Below are 21,244 nucleotides of genomic sequence, written 5' to 3'. Positions count from 1 at the left end.
TATATATATATATATATATATATATATATATATATATATATATATATATATATATAATGCCTCGATGGTTGTACACAGTTTGATAAATGACAGTATATAAAATGAAGTCATCAGTAACAATGGCCCGAGTTAAAGATTTCCCTGGTTCTTAAAAAATTTGCTACTCTCCCTCTGTGCCTTTGCCAAACAAATCCGAGGAACGACACTTTTCCCCTTCTGGCCACAATTAAATCCGAACCGATGTAATACATACTCATGATACGCTCAGTCAAGATAAATTTGGATGGAGACTTTCCGCCAAAAATTCAACCGAAGATAAAGCTGGTAAGCTCAATCGCGTGACCAGAATTACGTGTACCACTGGCACGACAAGGAATGGTGCTATTTGTCTGGTCAATAACGTATGAAAATGCCTCGTCTTCAGATTGCTACGGCGATTTCAGCGCTCTGGAGGGTAGATTCGCCACACCTAACTTCCCGAACAAATATGTCGAAGCAATGTGTGAATGGAAGATCAGAGTGCCAAGTGGATTCAGAATACGACTTGAATTCAAAGAATTTCACATCGACGGTGACGACAGGTCATTTTGCTGGTCAAGAGGTTACTACAGTTCAAACACTGGTATGGTGATCGTCCGGGAGGGGCTGATACGTGACGGTTTGTTACCATTAAGTCATTCAGTCATTAACAAATGAAAGCTTCATTAATTAATTGTGACAATTACATATTATACAATTACATATTATTTTGTAGGGTACATTTTCCTATCTTACTTTCAGCGAAATCGTGCCGATATGTAGTGTTAAACTCGGCAACACAGCCTGTATATGTTTAGTGTCATACACTGAATTTAAGTCAGAATTCTTGTTCATTTGTCAACATTTACATTACATATCTATACAATGCATATTGAAAGGGGTTATACCGTATATTTTAATACGCTTTTGGGTGATGAATAAATGTGAAAAAAGTGAAAATATTATCAAAAGTGACAGTCATTGTCCCTTTAAGATATTAGAAGATTATGCACCACACTTCGGCTTCACATAAAGGCTTAACATAAGAAATATTATACTAAATATCTACAACCTCTTGTAAACTCTTTGTAATTGTAAGAAGATAATTATGAATGTTTAAATTATCATATAAAGTGCATCTTCTCCAATCAACAGTATAGTATTCGGTAATTATGGCAATTTCCGAAGTGTGACGATTGTAATATGCACATGATCATAAAATGGACCGGTTCAAAGACTGCTTGCTACTCTCCTCTATTCTGTAGTTGCAATGAGAATGTCAAACTGTCATTAATTTACTTGCTATTGTTGCACAAATGGTATTTCAAAAGATATTGCGAAGCTATTTCCTTCGCACCTGCTTTCTTTCACTTTCACCTCAGACTCCCGAACACTCGCCCGTTATTGTGGGATGTATGCACCGCCAGTTCTGTCCTCCGGCAATGAATTACTGGTGACTTTTGATGCACACGAGACGGCATGGAGAGCAGGTACTGGTTTCGAAGCCTTCTATTACGCCGAACGTAAGTCAGGGTTCGGAGGTACCGACTCTAAATGTCGTTCATGGTTACTACCTTGTTTTATTATAACTGTTGTCTCCTTTAACAAACTGCGTTGCTACTTATACGAACGGTAAGGGCGTCTCTCGATTTAGAATGAATACTTGTGTTGCCTTCATAGCAAAGACATAGCTCAGTTTCTGCAGCAGATTGTTTACTTAGCCTGTCGGCACGGGCATATCTTTAGGGCGCATATTGATCAACTACTTGTTCCCAAACTTTGTAGTGAAGTATGTAAATTGTATTCAACCGTATTTTTCATTAAATAGGGCCTACATGTGAGGAACGAATTAATATTGGACAACCCGCCCCAAGTTATAGGAGCTTCTATCCAAAAGTTGGTAACCTTACAACGCACAATTACCCTCATTCATCCCCGGCAAACCAGGACTGTATCTGGGTGATCAACTCACGAGAACATCCACTATTGCTTAACTTCACAGACTTCGATATTGGCGGTGATGCTGCTTGCCAGTAAGTTAATTGCGTGATTTATGGTCACTTGTTTGAAAATGTTTCATTTCCATTGCTTGTTAAGCAGTTGTTTACCTGTAGACGATCCTAACATATTTTAATGTGTATGTTGATTTATGTGGGTTTTTTTCAATAATATCGATTTGTTTACTTATCTAGTTGAAGTAAACCTCTAAATGGTGAGAAAACTTTAACAATGTGATAACTATAGACAAAAAAATTACTCGAGCGCTTTTTCAATATTTGATAGGTTTTACTTTTATGATAGATTATATTGAAGCCACAGAATGGCGTTGACACTTCCTTAGATAGCGTCATTCGAATGTTTCAGGGATGAGTACGTTGAAGTCAGAGATGGGGATACCGAAAGAGCACCCGAATTCGGTCGTTACTGTGGCAGCAAGCATCCAGACCAACTGATGTTGAGCAGTGGGAGGCATTTATACATTCGGTTTAAAAGTGGCGGCGACGTTCAAGGTCACAGGGGGTTCCAGGTGGAATATGAAGAAGGTATGGTCGATCCTGCCCGTGTGGATAGTTTTTCATACTTTCTAAGCGTACAGAAGTCAACGTTTCAGCCAACCAATCAATCAACCAATCAATAAATCAATACATCAGCTGTGGCCAATCAATGATAATTCGATGTTTCATTCATTTGTTCATTCATCGTGCATTTTTTCGATCGATCTTCGTTCTTTCAGACAATTTTGAATCATACGGATATTTTTCGTGACATTGTTTAAGATTTACTTTCACTCAACTCGTGCAATAAAGGTACCCATTTAGAATATCAATCAGTCAAAATTTTGTATGTGTACTACTAATGCTTCCTAATGTAATTTATGTTCTCTGTAGCGTGTGTAAAATGGTATGGCAAGTTTGATATAACCTTTGTGTTTGCGACAAATTTGGGGTTATTCAGATAAGGATTGTAATACTAATAATCTCTACACATCTTACTGTATACTTCAAGCACACATGAAAGTAATGTCCTACCTCAAAATCATGCCATTGCAACACACTTACAAAGTTTGTAAGGAATGTCGACCAAGTCTTGAGTGTTCATTCAAACTTTTTAATTTTGAATAGAATGTTGAAATTCAGAGCATTACATTTACCTTTTGTGCAGAGGTTGTTTTTAAATACATTGAAAATACACATCTTACTGTATACTTCAAGCACACATGAAAGTAATGTCCTACCTCAAAATCATGCCATTGCAACACACTTACAAAGTTTGTAAGGAATGTCGACCAAGTCTTGAGTGTTCATTCAAACTTTTTAATTTTGAATAGAATGTTGAAATTCAGAGCATTACATTTACCTTTTGTGCAGAGGTTGTTTTTAAATACATTGAAAATAGACATTCGTTATCAAGTTTAAGTTTAAGTCATCTGATTTAAATCGTAGGGCGTTTTAAACACTTCAACGGTTCAAGTGGAACCATCAGAGAAATGAGAGAAGAGGTAAAATGGAAAGGCTATATCCAAGTGCCCTCTGGATACCAGGTGTATCTGAAATTTCCTTTCTTCGACATGGCGTATTACACAGTCGATGATCATTTCTATATTTACGATGGACCCTCCACGAGTAAGTTATCAAATAGTAATCCTTCTGAATAATCATAAATGTGAAATCATGTTTGAATGACCTGAAAATGTTCCATACAGACTGTGACTTTTTAAAAGTCCCGTTGTACGAAAGTCTCTAATCATTAATATAATTTCATACCTTACTAATTTCTTTTCATGTCTATATATTATTATTTTTTTACAAGAAACGACTTTTAGAACTTTTTGTAATTGAATGTTTCTTTTTTAGAATTTCCACTTATTGCGAATTATGAATCAACATATGCACCCCCTGTCTTAGCAAGCGGAAATAGTGTTACAATCCTGTATAGAAAGTATCGGACTGGTGAAGGAACCGGAGTTATTATTAATTACGAAGCTGTCGGTAAGAAATAAATATTAATGTCATCAAGATTTTTTTAATTCCGTTAGTGTACTCATGTCCATTTGATTGGATTCACAGATCCTCAGGATGTCACTGAATGGTGTACCACAATTACATCACTACACCTTGTCTTCTCTGAAAAGTGTTTGTCCGATTGGTTTCAAGTTATACACGGGTCGCAAGAGGTGATCTTAGACTTGCTCAAATTGTAGTGATATTTGCATATTTGTATTATTTGGTCAATTATTTTTTCCTGGTTTGGGTCAAACAATCTTCTCTAAAGTCGCATTTCCGATTGATTTGAAACTTGTATTTAAGTTCCTTGGACTGCCTAGTTGTAATCATATTGGAATTTGCATTATTTGTATTTAGGGGCAATGTTTTATTATTTTTCTCTAAAAATGCTCTTTAGATTGTTTTGAAATTTGATATAAAGGTCTGTGAGGATGAGCTTTATTAGTTTTTACAAAGCTTTAAAAAATCTGCAAAAACTGTATTTTTAGGCATTTTCTGCTGTTTTAGCTTAAAAGTTTCTAAATCTTCTAGAATATTTTTGTTTGATGGCTTTTTATGCAGGTTTGTAGCAATGACCCGACTCAGATTTGTTGACATTATGATAAAACCTGCATACTTCTATTTAAGGGGAATTTTTGCCGGTTTGGTGACAGACAAAACGTTTGTCTGGACTGTTAAGCTACGGTATAAATGTTAGTGCTCAGGCAAAGTTCCCTTGCAGTCACAGCCAGTACCGATATACAGTGTATGCTAATGATCACAGGTCGGACTTTCGCACCAAAAACAAATAATCTACCGCACATTCAGAAATTTGCTTCAGATATTCAAATATGTCACATGTTTATCGGTATTACCTTAACTGACAAACCAGCCACACTTATAATCTTAATCATCTTAAATATCATAGTGGCGTTATATCGGCAGCCTGGTCGCATGTATTAACACTGTCTACCTGAGCCAATATTTTCATACGTGTTAAAGATCCACCGGCTGTAATATTTGGTATACATTCCTGTGTTTCTGTTCCGTTTATAGGATGCAATTTCGCGTTCTACATCCAAAAAAAATTGCTATTGTAACACGATTGGAACTAATTTGGGATAATTTGATTGTGAAGTGATGTCGAATTAATCTACAAATTTTATCTCACCTTTTTTTTCTTTTTATATTACGCACTTATTTTTTATGAGTAATTTACGATATTGCAACATTCAGCTATATGGCACCTAACACGTTTAAGAAATTTGCAAAATATGAAAATCCAATTCTCCAATTAGTTCCAATCGTGTTTTGTTTATTATCGAATATTACATCATACCAGTATATTGATGGCGCAAATGCAGCGATCCGATTGGTCGAAACGTGAAAGGAACTGTGGTATATTCGTGATATACCACGGTTAGAACACACGCGAGCTGTCGGCAAGAGCAAACCTCCTTTTCTTACGTTCCAATACTGTTATGATAATAATAGCAATAACTCACACCCAGCGACTGTATGCCACTCGATTTTAACCAGGTCACTTCATTTATCGCTATCGCTCGTGCAAATATGTCGTGAACTGGTCAAAATCTCGTGGTATACCGTCGCTAGGTGTGCTTTATTGCTTGAATAGTATGGACTACAATCATTCATCAACAATGACATTGCATATCTACAGACTGTGTTGTGTTGGCAAATAAAAACTTTTTCACTTCAATATATTTTAAGAACAAACAGAAATTTTAATGTACTCGTTATCTAAAACAAAATTGAAAGTATCATCAAAATAAGAACACGATTGGAACTAATTTGAGATAATTGCATCCTCATAATTTTTAAATTTCTCAAAAGTGTTAGGTGCCCTATAGCTGAATGTTGCAATATTACTCATTAAAAACAAGCGTGTATTTAAATAGAAAAGTAGATGGTTATATTTGCAGATTAAATCGGCATTACGTTCCCATCCAATTATTCCATATTAGTTCCAATCGTGTTTATATTTCCTTCAGAAACATAAATTTAACTAGAACATATTTACATCACAAATACAATACAATGTATTCATATCAGTCACATTAATGTAGTTGATAAGGTATGATAACAGTCTGGTACGGACCCTTAAAATAAGGGTAATAATAAAGTAATAACTGAAAAGTTCAACAGGACTATTCAAGTTCATGGTCCAGGATTATTTGTAACACTGCAATATATATTCAAATATAATGAAAGATGGATCGCAGTATACACTCCGTTCAAATATAATGAACAACTTCTTAGTTGCGACTTACAGCTGTCCTTATTGCAGTTATTGTCATGATACTTGCTCAATGTCTAGGTACAGTTGTAGGCAAGAAAATTCCAATGCTTCAGCCGGTACATCTGTTTTCGAATTCCGTTTTATGTACTGCATAGAACCAAGGTGCTTGGAAGTGCTAAGAGCTGAGTCGGGTAACATTACAAGTTTGGATCCTGGTAGTGATAATGGAGATATCGACATGTGTGAGTGGAGGATATACTCGTATAAGGCCCCTATGGTGGTCATTGAAGTGGTAGTACTTGATTTAATGGAGAGTGAAAACTGCAAGTAAGATAATCTAACATTCTCTGAGTTCATTTTGAACAGATCTTCGCTCAGAAGTAAAATTGTACTAATAGGAAGCTCTTAGCGTCATTCTGGCCCATTGCTGTCACTCTGTCAGTATATTGCAATACTTGGCACTTAGCACGTTAACAGTTCAAAGGTCATGTCATTGCATCGCTGCTTTGTGCCTGTTCTCTGGCGCATAGAGCACTGACTGTTAAACTATATGAGTTTATTTAAACGTGTACACGTCAAGCAAGGGAGTGATTTTTGGGGATAAAACTTAACCATAATCACCATACCAATATTTCTTTCTAAGTGTAACTTCAAAGATGACATGTTGTCTAGTTGCTGCGAAGAATCATTAGTAGAAGCAATTCAGCAATCAAACAAACAAACAAACAAACAACAAACAAACATACACAGTCACAGTACAATAAAATTACATATACTACGATGGAGCTTCTCAACTTTTAATAATGCTTTTACCCATGCATGTATCGATCATACATGCATATTTTAAATCAATGTCTAATGTAGTGGCTTCATCTTCACTTACGGTTTTTTTTCTTACAGTGTATCTTAAACGAAACACTGTACTGACTGCAAAAAACAGTCAAGTAATAAAGTTCATATGGTTGTGGCTTTTTTATCATTTTCCAGGATACAATCTTTTGTGCTGTCTTTGGAATAGGTCAGGAATATTCTTTATCAAATCTGATCCGCAAGAATATATGAGCTGTTATTTGCTCTCCAGGAGGTTGAGTGGTATCAAATTAGATCAAGTGACCACGGGTAATAATTGCAAAGCGCCTTGATCACAATTTGTGGATATGTGCTCTATCTAAGAACTCATCATTATCATATAATCTAAATTTTAAAGGCCCCTGTTGAAACATATAAGTGCGAAATTCAATCCCTGGAACCATTTCTCTTTTGTCAGCGACGAATACCTGGAAATCACCGGATCACGTTTAAATTCCTCGTTCGTCGATCGATTTTGCGGTACTGTGGCCCCTGCAGTCATGACGTTGGAAAATGTATTTCTGAAATTCCTACCCCGCTCTCTAGGACCAAGTGGCACTTTCCGACTTACGTATAGACCAGGTAAGATATGACATTAAACTGTTCCAATAATCATTTTCATTCAAGGTAATACATTACCAGGTCCATGGGACATTTGAGATTTACAAATTTAAGTAGGACCATCCTGAACCACTGATAGTATGAAACGACGTGTACAGCAGTACAGTAGAATAAGATTAAACTATGTGCACTTGAAAAGTCAGAAAAGTATGGAAAGGTGAGTCTCTAGACTGAGATACATTCAAATAATTTTACGAAAAATGGATGGCCGATATCAAATTTCAATAATGGCAATACCAAAGTAACTCATACAACCCGCATTAAAGTTACAATTTCAGTTTTCACGTCTGTTGTGTCGTTGTATAAAGCGAACAGTCATTGCCAACGATCTTTCATACCAATTGTTTTTAAGCTGGTTAAATTATGTCATGAGATTTGTAACAGCTCAGCAAGGCAATTTGGTATCCTGTCCTGATAATGATGGTTACACAGTGATAACTTACGCATATTGTCATCATGTTGTGACGATACCTTGTCATGCGATATAATCTCTTTAATGTCTTACCTTAGGTTGTGAATATATCTATGAAGGCAGCGACGAAGGCACTATTAGAATACCGACCCCTGAAATGTTGAGACATTTCTACCGACCCTGTCTGTTTAACATCACTGTAAGCGAGGGAAATCGCATATCAATGAATTTCACCAAGTTTGACATTGATATGCGCGAGTACGGTTTTCGGACCTGGAAAGTGGTGGAAATTTTCGACCGGCAGAGCACGGGTGAGTGTCACTAATTGAGTAACCAATATGCATGCATAATCGCCAAAAAATAGACCCTATCTGAAGATACTGCGGTTTCCTTGAGCGTCACATTTTTGAAGCAGAAACACAAGGAAGTACGGGTTATACAATTTTAAATTGATAAAAATGCTCATTGTACAACCGGGATGGCAGTGACACTGACTTGGTGCTGATCATCCATCGGACTCCCTAAAAGTTTACTTCATATGTACATGTATATCTATGCAAATTTCCGCCTGTGACACATCTTTCATATTCTCCAGCTAGTAGAAGATCACAAAAGAATAAATATATGTAGAGTAGACAACAATGGTCATAATTGTGGAAAAGAAATCTGTCATAACCTGGTAATTTTTGAATAATAAATAGTGCAAGATTTCATTCATGGTCGGATTACAGAACGTTCACAATGTGGAATAATTTGAATAATTAAAGGTCACAACAATTTTCACTTGTACGTAAATTTTCTTAAAACTTGCAGAATCGATAGTTGGTTTTTCAGCACGCGTACAGCCTAATACAATGGTTTCCACCGGCCATATGGTGACAATAAGTATAAATCTTCTGAACAACGACGCAGATATGGAACTAACTTATAAAGCAGGTAACACGACGAATTTTTCAAGAGATGGGAATGGCTTCGTCGATTCCAGTATGATCGCCAAACTCCAAAACCTATTTAAACGCTTTTTGCAAACTTGCAAGTACTTATAATTAGGATGGTATATAAAAATTTACACCTCAAATCACTTTTGGCTCTGGAAAAGAAGACTTTGTAAATTTCTTTCATGGTTATTGTCGGTTTTCTGCAAAAACCAATATGGCCGCCAAACCACGTGACCAATTGAAATGGCTTTCATAAACTTGCAAGCATTTGCACTAATGGTGGTATCGGAAATATTACGACTCAACTTTTATAATTGCTGTGGAGAAGAATATTTATCTAGAATTAATAGGATTTTTTTCACAATTCCAATATGATTGCCGCAATATATATATTATCAAATTGTAGTGGTCTATATTCAAGCATATATAATTGGAACTAATTTGGGATAATTGGATGGTGAAGTAATGTCGGTTTGATATGCAAACGTAAGCTCATTTGCTTTTCCTCGTTAAAGGGACAAAGTCGGCCATTTTTGATGAATTTTGTTTGCGAATGTTTGGAAACGTTTGGTTGAGATGTTAGTTAACTAATACAACGCCAAACGTACAGTGTCGCAAAGATGCATACACGGAAATATCAAAAGGCATTGGATTACACAGTTCGTAAGTGGAAAACTGCTGAGTCAATGTTTGGCTAACACCCTGTTTATTGATAAAAAAAATTTGCTAACGCTAATTTTCTCCGACATTGTCTTTTCCGTCTGGTATTCACAAATTGTCGGTTTATTGCTCAAATCAGCGACGCCCTTATCTTTGACAAGATGGAAATTAAGTACAATTCAATTCGTCCCTTATTTTTGTCGCCCAAGCAGAGCCAAATTCGATACCCCCGAGGTGTTTGACAGCGGACATGACCATCACTGATGACATTGAAGGGTACCTCACCAGTCCAAGGTACCCAGATCCATATCCCAGTAATCAAGATTGCGTTTGGACTGTCAAAGTAGCGGATACCCTTTCGCACCTATCGCAGGTTTGAGATTTCAAGACTTTGATGTAGGGGAGAGAGATGAGGACAACGAATGTGGGTGAGTACGGTGTAATTCTAAAACAATATAAGAACACACATTTGATTGAATATTGTCGACCTTTCTAGACTCTGGCACTAGCAGCTTGGCGTTACAATCCAAATGAACCAGGTATTATATAGGCGCTTTATGTATTACACTCCACATGCTCGTCCTTTTCCGTGTTCGTTATACTATCTAACGTGGGCGTTGCAAAAATAAACTTGAATTTTACCAGGCTAGTTCTCAAAACAGTTATAGTGGTGCCAGTTTCTTCACAAAAAGGAGCGAAACTGCGATTAGCAAACCCAATGACACTTTCATTGAATATTTATTGTGACTGAGCTCTTCGAGTTCCGTCGCTGTTAAGAGAGTGAAAATTCACTGTTTGCGTCAGAGACTTCGTTCATCACGTTCTGACCACCAACCATTATGAAAGCTGTATGTATACATTCTATGCATGATCCTGTGACGGGCACTTTTCCCCTAAACTCTTTCCCTGGAGCAATTGACTATGAAAAAATAACCTCCAATGTCGCTTTTGATCGAGCCTTGGCCAATCGGCACTGTAAATACTTCCTTAGTAATTTTGCCACGTGACTTGTTCTAGCGAACCATTGAATACAAGGAGCGTGTGACATGTACTGTTTTCATATCTACCGCCGCCATAGAGAACTCGTTCGACGAACTTGGCTGGGACCACTTAAGTTGTTGCTCGAAGTCTACTTCCCCTTCTTCTTTCTCCTTTTCTTCTCTTGCAGATTCTTTGTCGACATAAAACTCAAAAAAAAGGTTTAATGTAAACTTATAAAACTTGCAGGATTTACAGGGTCATATGAGTACCCATGCACCTTAACCCTTGAAATTTCGACAAATCTTTGGTAGCTGAGTTTGTGCCGCACGTTGCGGCGTTCGAATCCGATCGACAATTTACCCTATTTCATGCAAACTTTCGGTAAAGCGGATAATAAAGGATGTCTAATAATAAAATAAAGAATATAATTAACGGGTACTTTAGCCTTCATGCCAAGGTTGCAAACCTGGTGGTGACAGTCAAATTCTGTAATATCAAATTCTGCCATCCTACACAAGAAGAATTTGATATACATCGGTTCCCTCCTTAATAGCTGCTTAATATGAGGAACTTTCTTGTCTGGCGTTAACAAAAGCAAATAGTTTCTCATCACAAAATGTCACCTGAAAAGTTCATTTTACAAAGCGGAATAATATGAAAACAAAGTTTCGGCCTTTTCGTAAGTGTATTCAAGTTTCGATTGTGCTAAAGAGAGTTCAATATAAACTTATAGGGAAAAAATCAACAATTTACAGTTTTTTAGAAATGGATGTAGGCCTACACCTGAAGTATTTGACATACATCAGTCATAACTATAAATAGCTTTTCATTTGGTCATTTCAATAAGTTGGTAAAGCATTTACCTTCCCCAAATCGTCCCGCCAAAACTCATCATAATATCTGAAAGCTCTCTCAGTGTATAATTGGAAGTCACGTCATTGGATAGGAAATTGGGCACAAGCTCAAAGTTTTGGCCACTAAACTCCCCAGAGTTGTACCTGGCACAGAATTATGGGTATGCTGATCTATCTGCAGGGATGACTTTGTCGAGGTGTACGATGGACTTACGACTTCATCTAGGCTTCTTGGGAGATTTTGTGGCTCAGCTGAAGATCTTCCAGAACTCTTAGTCTCTAGAGAGTCTGCTCTAACCATTCGGTTCCATTCTGGTGACACGGGCGGGGGAAGAGGATTCGAGATCAAACACAGCAGTGGTAAGTTTTTGATTTTTCTGAAGTTATAAAGTCATTTTCAACACCGCCCTATGTTACCGGCGTTGTTTTTGTGATTATAGGTGAGAACGGTTGCACTTGCTTTCCTCCCAGTCCACTGCCCGACACCGACAAGTTACATCTGATCGCAGCCTAGCCGGACCAACAACGTCACGTAAACAGAGCTACTAAGGTCGACTCGTAGAATGTGTAATATTGTTACACAATTTCATCCTAATTCTCTATCAACCATGACTACACAGCGCAACAGGCACGTTCATGGAAACTCGGGTCAAAGAATACATTTTTATACCCGACGCATGTGCACGACTGCAAATGCAAACACATATGTGCGAGGCTAGAAAATGAAATTCAATGCAATACTGATTGAGTAAAATATACACTTAAAATGTTCCATGTTTTTCTCACTTTCCCCTAGATTGCCACAAGGTCTTCGAAGAATCAAGATCAGAAATACAAATAGATGCTTCGGGGAAATGGAGGGCTGATCTATGCACTTATGAAATCAATCTTGGCAAGCACAATGGCGTTGTCCTGGATATCACCAATCTCAACATTGGCCGCCTTTCACATTACCCACTGAAGCGACAGCCTTTCTATTTAGCGGTGAAAGTTGGGAAGTCAAAAGGTTTGTCGATAAATGTAATTGTGAACTGAGAACATTTTCCAATGGTATTGTTCACATGGCCGAATTGCATTTGAGACCATCGCCTCGTTCTTTTTACTGATAAGTGTTTCTAAGCAGCTGAAAGAACAATTTTTCGAGAGAGATGACTGTGTGACTCACTACGCCTACAATTTTAAGTGGAGAAAATTCAGGCAAAAACATGTTATTTTCATTCACGCAATCTCGATAAACTTTACTACTAGGTATACGGTTAGACTGTTTCTTTCTTCATAGATCTCCTCGCTACACTGTTTTATGACTCTGCTCCCGTTATGATGGTTCCAAATGACGTCATATATTTAGAACATCGCAGCTCCTGGCATCACAGAAGCTCCTTCAACGTCACCTATTACCGAACAAGTATGTTACTAAGCAAATATTAACGTTGTAGCTAAACGATGTGTACATTACGGAGCACTTTATGGTGAGATGACTTCTAAGTGAAAGTCGAAAATTCACAGTTCTGGTACTACATGGTAATAATACAAAGTTGGCCAATTTGAAATTCACTTTTTCCGTACCATTTGCGAATATCTAACTATAACTGGGTATACGTTTTTCTACACATCATTTTTGACAACGGGTGAAGGATCATTGACGGTTTCAGATGTCTGGGGAAATCTACTTGTCAAATAGATGGGCATAATTCTTATACCTGATTTTAAATGACTAAGCAATATGACAACGAAGCTGACAATAGTGTTCTCATGCTGGAAATAACGATCAGCAAAGATTAGCTTTTCTGAATGTATCACCAAAAGTGTTAGCGATTTAGTGCAATTTTCGTACCGTACGCTCAAATTCGCAACAATTGATTGTCTTTTAGCTGTGTATTGTAAATACAGTTTCATAAGCCCATGTTAAAACTGAAATTGACACAATGTTGTTCATGAAAAATTTTCCCTGGAAAATCGAACTGAGAGATACATTTACATCTATTTCACATTTATAACATATGCAAATTAATACGTTTGAAGTGATATGATAAAATCAACTGATTTTTTTTGCCGTTTCTCTCTTTGTAAATTTGACTACAAGCAGAAGTGAATTGCTCACAGGCGATTGGAAATATTGAACTGAAGCGCGACCCAAACACGATACATGGTCGCGTTGTCAAAAGAATCGCTGTACCTGAACGATGTGAATGGGCAGTTGTGAGCAAGTGTGGAGGACGAGTGCGCCTGCTCGCCAAAAATCATTACAGTCAATTTTTCAAACGTCGATTTCCGGAGGATAGCTGCAGGTAAGGGCGACATTTTTTATTTTTGTGTTTCTCATCTCCCGACCGACCGTAAATTTCAGCTCCGACATGAAAATAAAAAGAAAACACTTTTTTATTTGCGCCGCCTCTGAGGCGCGGCGATCATCCTAGCAACAGCACCACCATTATCAAATTGTGTGATTGCAGCGACTCAAACTGAAAGGACAGAGAGCACAGAACACTGAACTGAAAGACAAGAAATTGCAGTGACTGAATGGACGGAACATTGAACTAAAACAAGTACACGTTTTTCTGTATTTAAAAATTGTACAGACTAAATGGAGAGAACATTGAACTGAAAAACATTCAGATTTTTTTTGTACTTGTTTTTTTTTTTATTTCGACCGCCCGCCCTGCCCTAGTATTCCTCTGGAGATGAGAAACAAAAAAATAAAAGGGTCACCCTAAAGCGTTTCCATGTCACAGTTTCGCGCTCTGCAAATATTTTGCATATATCTTAAATTGATTACCATTATTTTGTTATGACAATGTAGGACGACATATAAATACTATAATTATGACCTTAATACAAAACAAGCAGCCTTTATCCCGTAAGTGCTGTTATTCCGCTTTCCAAATAGCGCATGACTTTAGTGAATGTTGTCTGGTGTACGGTTGAAATGAAAAAGTCCAAGGCGCCCGGCTAAACTGGTTTTACCATTGAATTTTGTTGTGTCTATTAGCCATTAATTGGTGAGCTGATTATTGATTCGTTTAGTTTGTCAATTTCACAACAAAGAGGTATTATGACATAAAAAATGAGACCGAATTTTTAAAAAATAAACGGGAGGCAAGTCTCATTAGTGTACTCTGATTACAAAATCTTAAGCCATGTGTTGGCTAATAGAATTTCAAATGTAATCGCAAACATTGTGTATAAATTTGTTGGTGAAACTACGAGTAATTGAAGACATATTTCACTTAGCTGACAAATACAATATCCCAAATGATATTTTGTCCGTATATTTTGAATTAGCGTTAAATTGTATTATTATGGATTTCACACATCACTGATTGGAAAGATTTGGCCAAGAGTTTTAAAGTTGGTAAAAGTAATTTATTGTGGTGTACAAAGTTGTACTGCTAATAATGGTTGGTTTCCGGTATTATTTTTAATAACCAAAAGGGAACGCCGAGGTTACCCCTTAATGTGTTACTTTTTGTGATGTTCGTGGACGTATTGGCATGTAAAACTCGTTCATTGCTATTTCAACAGTGTCATTGCGAAGAAGTATGGGGAATGATAGAAAATGTAATACAGCGAATGTATGGTCCACACTTAACTTTAGCTCGGCAAAATATAATCGAGATTGATGAAAAGTCGCCTGGTGAGATGTCTCTCATTATCTTAATTGTTAAAAAGTCTGTCCACAAATATCATTGTGTAGGATTACAAAATGAACTAGAATTAATTTCCATTTCACTTTGGGTTTTTTTTAAATTATCTGTACGTGTTGAGGCAGGCACTCATAGAGAGGGAAAATCATTGTGTATTTTCGGATGTGAGTCATCTATAAAAGAGTTATGTTTAAAAAATCAAGTATTTTTCCTTTTTATCTCTGCAGCGACTTCATCGAATCCCCTGATGGAATAGGTCAATACGGTGCTAATGAAAATAAACTCTGTCGGAGCCTTCAAGCGAACATGGCAAGTATATCGACAAGTGATGTGTTGGCGGTGAAGTATGTGGCTGGAGCAAATCGGACTTTCACGTACTTTGATACTGAATATGACATCTGTAAGTGGTGATGAACTTAGAAAGAAGTTCAAATTTTAATCTTAATTTTAAATTCAGCTTGTTTATTCTAGGTCAGATCGGGGAAATGCCGCCTTAGACTGCCGAGATGTTGAACGTTTCTCGCAAATGCTTTGAATATCCCGATTTTTTAATCAATACGACAATGTCATTATTTAGGATCTAAAGGAAAGCAAAATTATTGTCATTTACATGTGCAACATTGTCAGGTGACAAGGTCGCTCTTTTAAGTCTTGCTGGATATTCTCAATGACAGGGAGCTGGGATTAAGTGGATATATACAATATTATGCGATGTGAGTTGGCAAATCGTGATTCATAGAATTCACAGCGTCATTGCAAAGTTAAAGTTTTATCGAGTCATATATTCCATCTGTTTCCATCAGATTGTGGTGTTTCTCATCGTGGATATACCGAATTGACCGAAGTTTTGAATGAGTCATGGGACACGTATGGTATAACGTCCGATATGGCCTCATGGATGGCGGTACTGTGGGACAACATTGAAAGGGAACCGTTCTGCAGTGGAATACTCGTAAGCAAAAGATACATTTTGACTTCGGCCATTTGTATCGCGGAAGCAGGGCGAAGATCCGCTTCGGGCAATTTAACGCAGGTTATGGTCAAACTCGGCAAAACGAACCTAGAAACGGACGAGGAGCACGAACAAGTGTTCTTTATGAATAGCTCATCGTGTTTACCATCACTCAATGGCAAGGTCTGTCTGCTCCGACTCAGTAATGACGCTCACTTCAGTTATCATGTCAGCCCCGTGTGTCTTCCCCCGGATAAAGTCCTGAGACAGGTCAGGGCATCGGAAGGAACGTACGGATTTACGATGGGATGGCCTCGGCTGTACCGAAACAGCTCTTATCAAACCACTCTTCAGCGAATTCCACTGCTCATCAAGAGTTGGGATGAATGCAAGGACAACGTACAAGACGAATGGGAGTACAATAAAGATTACTTCTGCGCAGGTCACGTGGATGGCGACAACAGTGAACCTCGTTGTTATGGTCACGACGGCGGTCCCTTTCTGAAGCTGTGGAGGGGACGCTGGTATCTATACGGGATTGTTGCCAACGAATGGGACAAATGGGGAGAGGAAGGGTGCCCTAGACGAGGCACATATGGCTGGTTCTGGAGATTTGTCAAAACATTACAGGATGTAGAGTCCATACTCTGCTCATGAAAATTACAGTTGATGTAAAGGCGATAAAGATTAAACCAGTTAAAAAGGGGGTATTTTTGCTTCTTATTTTGATGTTCTGAAATTCCTAGCATAAGATGAATTTGTGACAGATAGACAAAACATTAGCTTTATCAGTGGACGCTTCCCGTGAAAGGTATGAAAGAGTTCAAATCGCATTGATCTGGCTGTAATTATACTTTTGAACCGATTCAGTTGGTTTCTCTACCAGGACAAAACAAAAGAAAATGATGGTGAGAGTATAATTGTTACATGACATATATCACTCTCTGCCAGGAAAAAAAGATTGACACAATAGCACGTAACTATGCGTGCCGTTCGGGATTCAGAAAATAGAAAATTACGATCAGTTTCAATAAAAACACTTTTTTTAAAATGTCAGCGCCAGTTCACAAAGCAGGTTATAGTAACCAATTAATTCCTGTTAAGCACCAACACTAGTTCTCTAGGGCTCATCAATAGAATATGACATGGAGGTTTATTTTCACGCTAATAAGTAAAAACAGTAACGTTGGTGACCATCACACATTTGTTATTTATTATCAAGAAGGATGCCACGTAAAAATTAGATTAATAATAAGTCGATACACAAAGAACTTGTGCACCTCAAGTGTCTTTCGACAGGCATTTTTATCGAATTCTAGCAATCTGTCATTAAACTTACGCCCCTTCCCTTCCAAAAGAGAGAGTGTGGACGGTGAATTTTCTCTGTAATTTTCCCGCGATTGTTTGACTACGGTGAATAAGGGCATTTTTGTCATACTTTCTGCATTGACATCTTGCACACTGCCAATACAGTAAACATGAGTTTCTCCTCTCGAACATATTCTTGCCCTTGAGTGACAGCAAGCTGCAGCTGGTACAGATATCAGTATGAACTTGCCTGAAAAGGAAGGCTAACGTTTGAAATCAGTAAACTTGCTCTAGCAAACCTGTGTACTCAATGAAACAATCGGCAGGTTTTTTGCTTGTTTGCCAAAAATATCTTGAAATATCTGGCGAAATTGGAAAAGCTTTATCGCATATGAAAACCTGCAAACACAGAAAAGAACTGCTTCAATGCTTTCCTTCTTTCCCTGAAATTTACGTGACAATGTATCTGCAAGTACGTCACCCACACTGTTGTCAATCAAAATCTCAAAGAGTTGAAAGGTTCGTGCCATTAACCTCGATGACTTTGACCTGTTGCCGGGAGCAAATTGAGCAATATCTTGATATTTTTGACAAACCTGGTCGTATGAAACCTACTGATTTGATTTTAGTCCAAAGGTGTCCAACCTCTTTTTCAGAGTTTTGTTTAGAGTATAAAAATAGACTAAGTTAAGAATGGTCCGCAGATCGATTATCTACGGATCGTGAAAATGTTGGCGCGTTTTCTGACAGAGTTGTCAAAGTAAAACAAACAAATATCATTCGACACAGACTGGAAATGCGCCAGCGAGAGGTTATCTGTGGACTCGGTTAGAGCGGTTTGTTTACACCATGATTGACCTTTTGGAGCAAACATATTCTTATCATCAGTGGTAGTATTTGCTACACATTTGGTCTAGCAGGGAGGCCATTTATATCTCTAAAGTGAATGCACACGCAGATGCAACCCTTGTTTGAGAGGCTCAGCGTACAGTTTCAGCCCACCCAGAAGACCTAGCGATGTACGCATCACCGACTCCTATCATATGTTTGCTGTTCCAGCTATTTCTTACAGGTGAGTGTACAAATCAAACGTAAGTCTTCAATCACTAACCCATACTACAATAAACTGTCTAACAAGTTGAGTTTGACAACATTGGAAGATTTGTGTATCAGATAAGGAAAGGCAACCCGAGGTCGTTTGGCAAAACTAGAATGTGCGAAGGCCGTAGTTTTTTTATTCAAGATAGGGGGGCACACAGCCGGGGTTCAATGTTGTTTTACATCGGTACCTCGTGATCTCAATTGTAAAGTCACAGTGTCCTAATCGATATATACTCTAATTCGAAAACGTCGCACGGTAAACAAGAGGAGGGCTTACTGTAACAGCGGTATAATGAAATCCTTATCGAAAATAGTTTCAATTATCATTGTTGACACATTTACATTTTAATTGAACAATCAAAACTTGGAATACTTTCGAATAGATCTTTACACAAAAACTATGGTACCGGTAGAAAAGATGCACTAGCAACTCTGAATTTTGTTACTTATTTTACTACAATGGTTATAAGTATATAATGTTCCATCAGGTAGTTTTAAGTTCCTGTGTTTCTATACATATTTCATCAGCCGCTTTTCGTTCCAATGTTAACACAAAGGGGCTAATATTTTGTTGGACAATTGACTGTCTGTCTGTGTTTGTCCTTGTCTTTTTGTCTGTCTGTCTATCTGTCTGTTGGTTTGATAACCAACGGCAGGGTATTGGAATTGAGGCCAGACAAAAATATTCTGGGATTTTTCTGGAAAAATAACATAAGTGGTAATTGCAGTTATCATGAGTCACATCATAGACAATTCTAAGATACATGTATGTGTTATACCCAATATTTTATAATAATGAATGGTGATTTATTAATTATCAAATGGAGGAAAACGAAATTAGTAGAGACGTTTTTAATCAATGTCACTTTGTTATTACACAAGAAGTTCACACAGTTGTAGCTGTTAGAAGTGTTTGATTCAAAACTGTGATTAGCTGCACTACTTTAATTTTTCAATTATTGATTATTTTCCGGGTTTTATGGTTTACTTTGCTATCCTTTCTATTACCATTACATAGTTTAAATGTACTTTTTTATTGTGATCAAGCCAGTGTTTTCAATGGTAGACATCTACAAGTGTCCCAGTTACTGAAAGCCGTGGCCCTAATGTTTAAGCTGTCACATGCTATCTTGCATTGTATCCGCTTCTTAATGGTGCCCTAACTCGATTACATACTGTCTGACAACTCTTTCAAATGTCTCAGAGACTTTATATAAGAAAGAAATATCGCGAAAAACTGTTAAAATTGAGACGCCTTCTGCCTAGGCTAAAAAACTTCCACTATAAATCTATGGGACATATCAAGTAAATTCGAACACCCGGATTCGAACACACAATGTACGGTACTTAACCACCTAATGGAGACATCGCGATCAAAAGATTCTGCTAAAGAACGTATCGTATTCTGCTGGCTTGACCTTGCCTAATATATGCATTATGGTGCTTGAACAACTCACGATCGGCGTGAGTTTACTTATGCGCTGAGCTCAGTTTGGTGTATTTCACCCTTTCCGTACACTCCAGTCTCGCTTTCCAGACCTTGTTCGCTTCGCTGACGCGACTTCGTGCGCTGCTGGCGAAGCGACAGGCTTCGCGGACTCGACGCCAAGTCACACTCCCCAACGCTTGTGGCGCACTTTTCTATAATTTTTATGCAAGAGCTAAGTGAGCAAAGTCTGGAAGTCGAGTCGTACACTCCATCATGCACGTACACCGCACGCGACTTTGAATTTTTGAAAGCAAACGACGACAATCGTGCGTATGTCAGAAGCCTTTGGTAGTGAATCTTATGGCCATCTGTCGTAACTCAAAAGTAATAAAGAACCTTTTCAGGTATAAACTCAACAATTACATGGGGACCATGTCTGAATGCTGGTGAAAGGCGAAAACTGTCAAGTGATCTGGTTATTTCGTCAACTAAATCACCTTGGGCTGAGAACATTAAAGATCAGAACAGCATTCTCGAATGTTCCTGGGTTCTTCGACCGCGCAGTGGAGACGCAGCTACCATCGTTGTCGACCAGTTTAATCTAACATCTGATATCGATTGCAGGTTTGCCGCTAATTTTAGATACAATATGAGAACTGTTGATGTTTACTTACAAAGCTAATATGATTCGTAAAGTACACGAACTTTCATTTCGTACATTCAGTCACCTAAAATATTTGTCTTCTTTCTGAAACGATTTGTTAACATTCGGCAATATTTGACGTGACTGATATTCATGAGACAACAAAACGCCATTTTCGGCGAAGAGTTTGGCTATGATGAGAAAAAGTGTGGATAAGATATCAAAAGAGACTATACTGTCTGAAAAAATAATAGTTGCATCCTGCAAAGGTTCTGACCTTTAAATCACTGGCTTTGATGTCAGCTCTCGCGTAGGGAAAATCCACTTGATTTAACCATACCAAAGTCCTTGCCAACTCACCTATTGGGTCCTCTACATGAGAACACTTACCAGTCCAACAATTTTGTATTACGCTGTCTACTCAGGGTGGCCGATATGTTTTTTTTGTGCAACGGCCTCCATACACCTACTTTATTTTGGTTTACAAATCTTTTGCAAATTTTCGCAAATTGCCGGGTTATTTTTTGTTCTTATGTGTTACAGAGCAAAGATTTAAAATTATACAGGGTCACATCGTTGTATTGACGAAAC

The 21,244-nt window shown here is 37.7% G+C and overlaps 2 protein-coding genes across 2 annotated transcripts in view; both read left to right on the top strand.

The window, feature by feature from the left end:
* Positions 1-17,371, top strand: part of LOC139120177 (cubilin-like) — a 56,846-nt gene extending 39,475 nt beyond the window's left edge. The window contains exons 19-20 of the mRNA XM_070684337.1: positions 15,448-15,620; positions 16,024-17,371. Coding sequence (XP_070540438.1) covers positions 15,448-15,620; positions 16,024-16,829 — 979 coding nt within the window. The 3' untranslated portion in view covers positions 16,830-17,371. The remainder of the gene's footprint in view (positions 1-15,447; positions 15,621-16,023) is intronic.
* A 134-nt stretch (positions 17,372-17,505) lies between these two features.
* Positions 17,506-21,244, top strand: part of LOC139120175 (cubilin-like) — a 29,334-nt gene continuing 25,595 nt past the window's right edge. The window contains exons 1-2 of the mRNA XM_070684335.1: positions 17,506-18,552; positions 20,415-20,634. Coding sequence (XP_070540436.1) covers positions 18,498-18,552; positions 20,415-20,634 — 275 coding nt within the window. The 5' untranslated portion in view covers positions 17,506-18,497. The remainder of the gene's footprint in view (positions 18,553-20,414; positions 20,635-21,244) is intronic.

Source organism: Ptychodera flava, chromosome 20 (genome assembly GCF_041260155.1).
Source record: "Ptychodera flava strain L36383 chromosome 20, AS_Pfla_20210202, whole genome shotgun sequence".
NCBI lineage: Eukaryota > Metazoa > Hemichordata > Enteropneusta > Ptychoderidae > Ptychodera > Ptychodera flava.
Note: the sequence above shows the minus strand (reverse complement) of the source record. Positions and strands in the feature narration are given on the sequence as shown.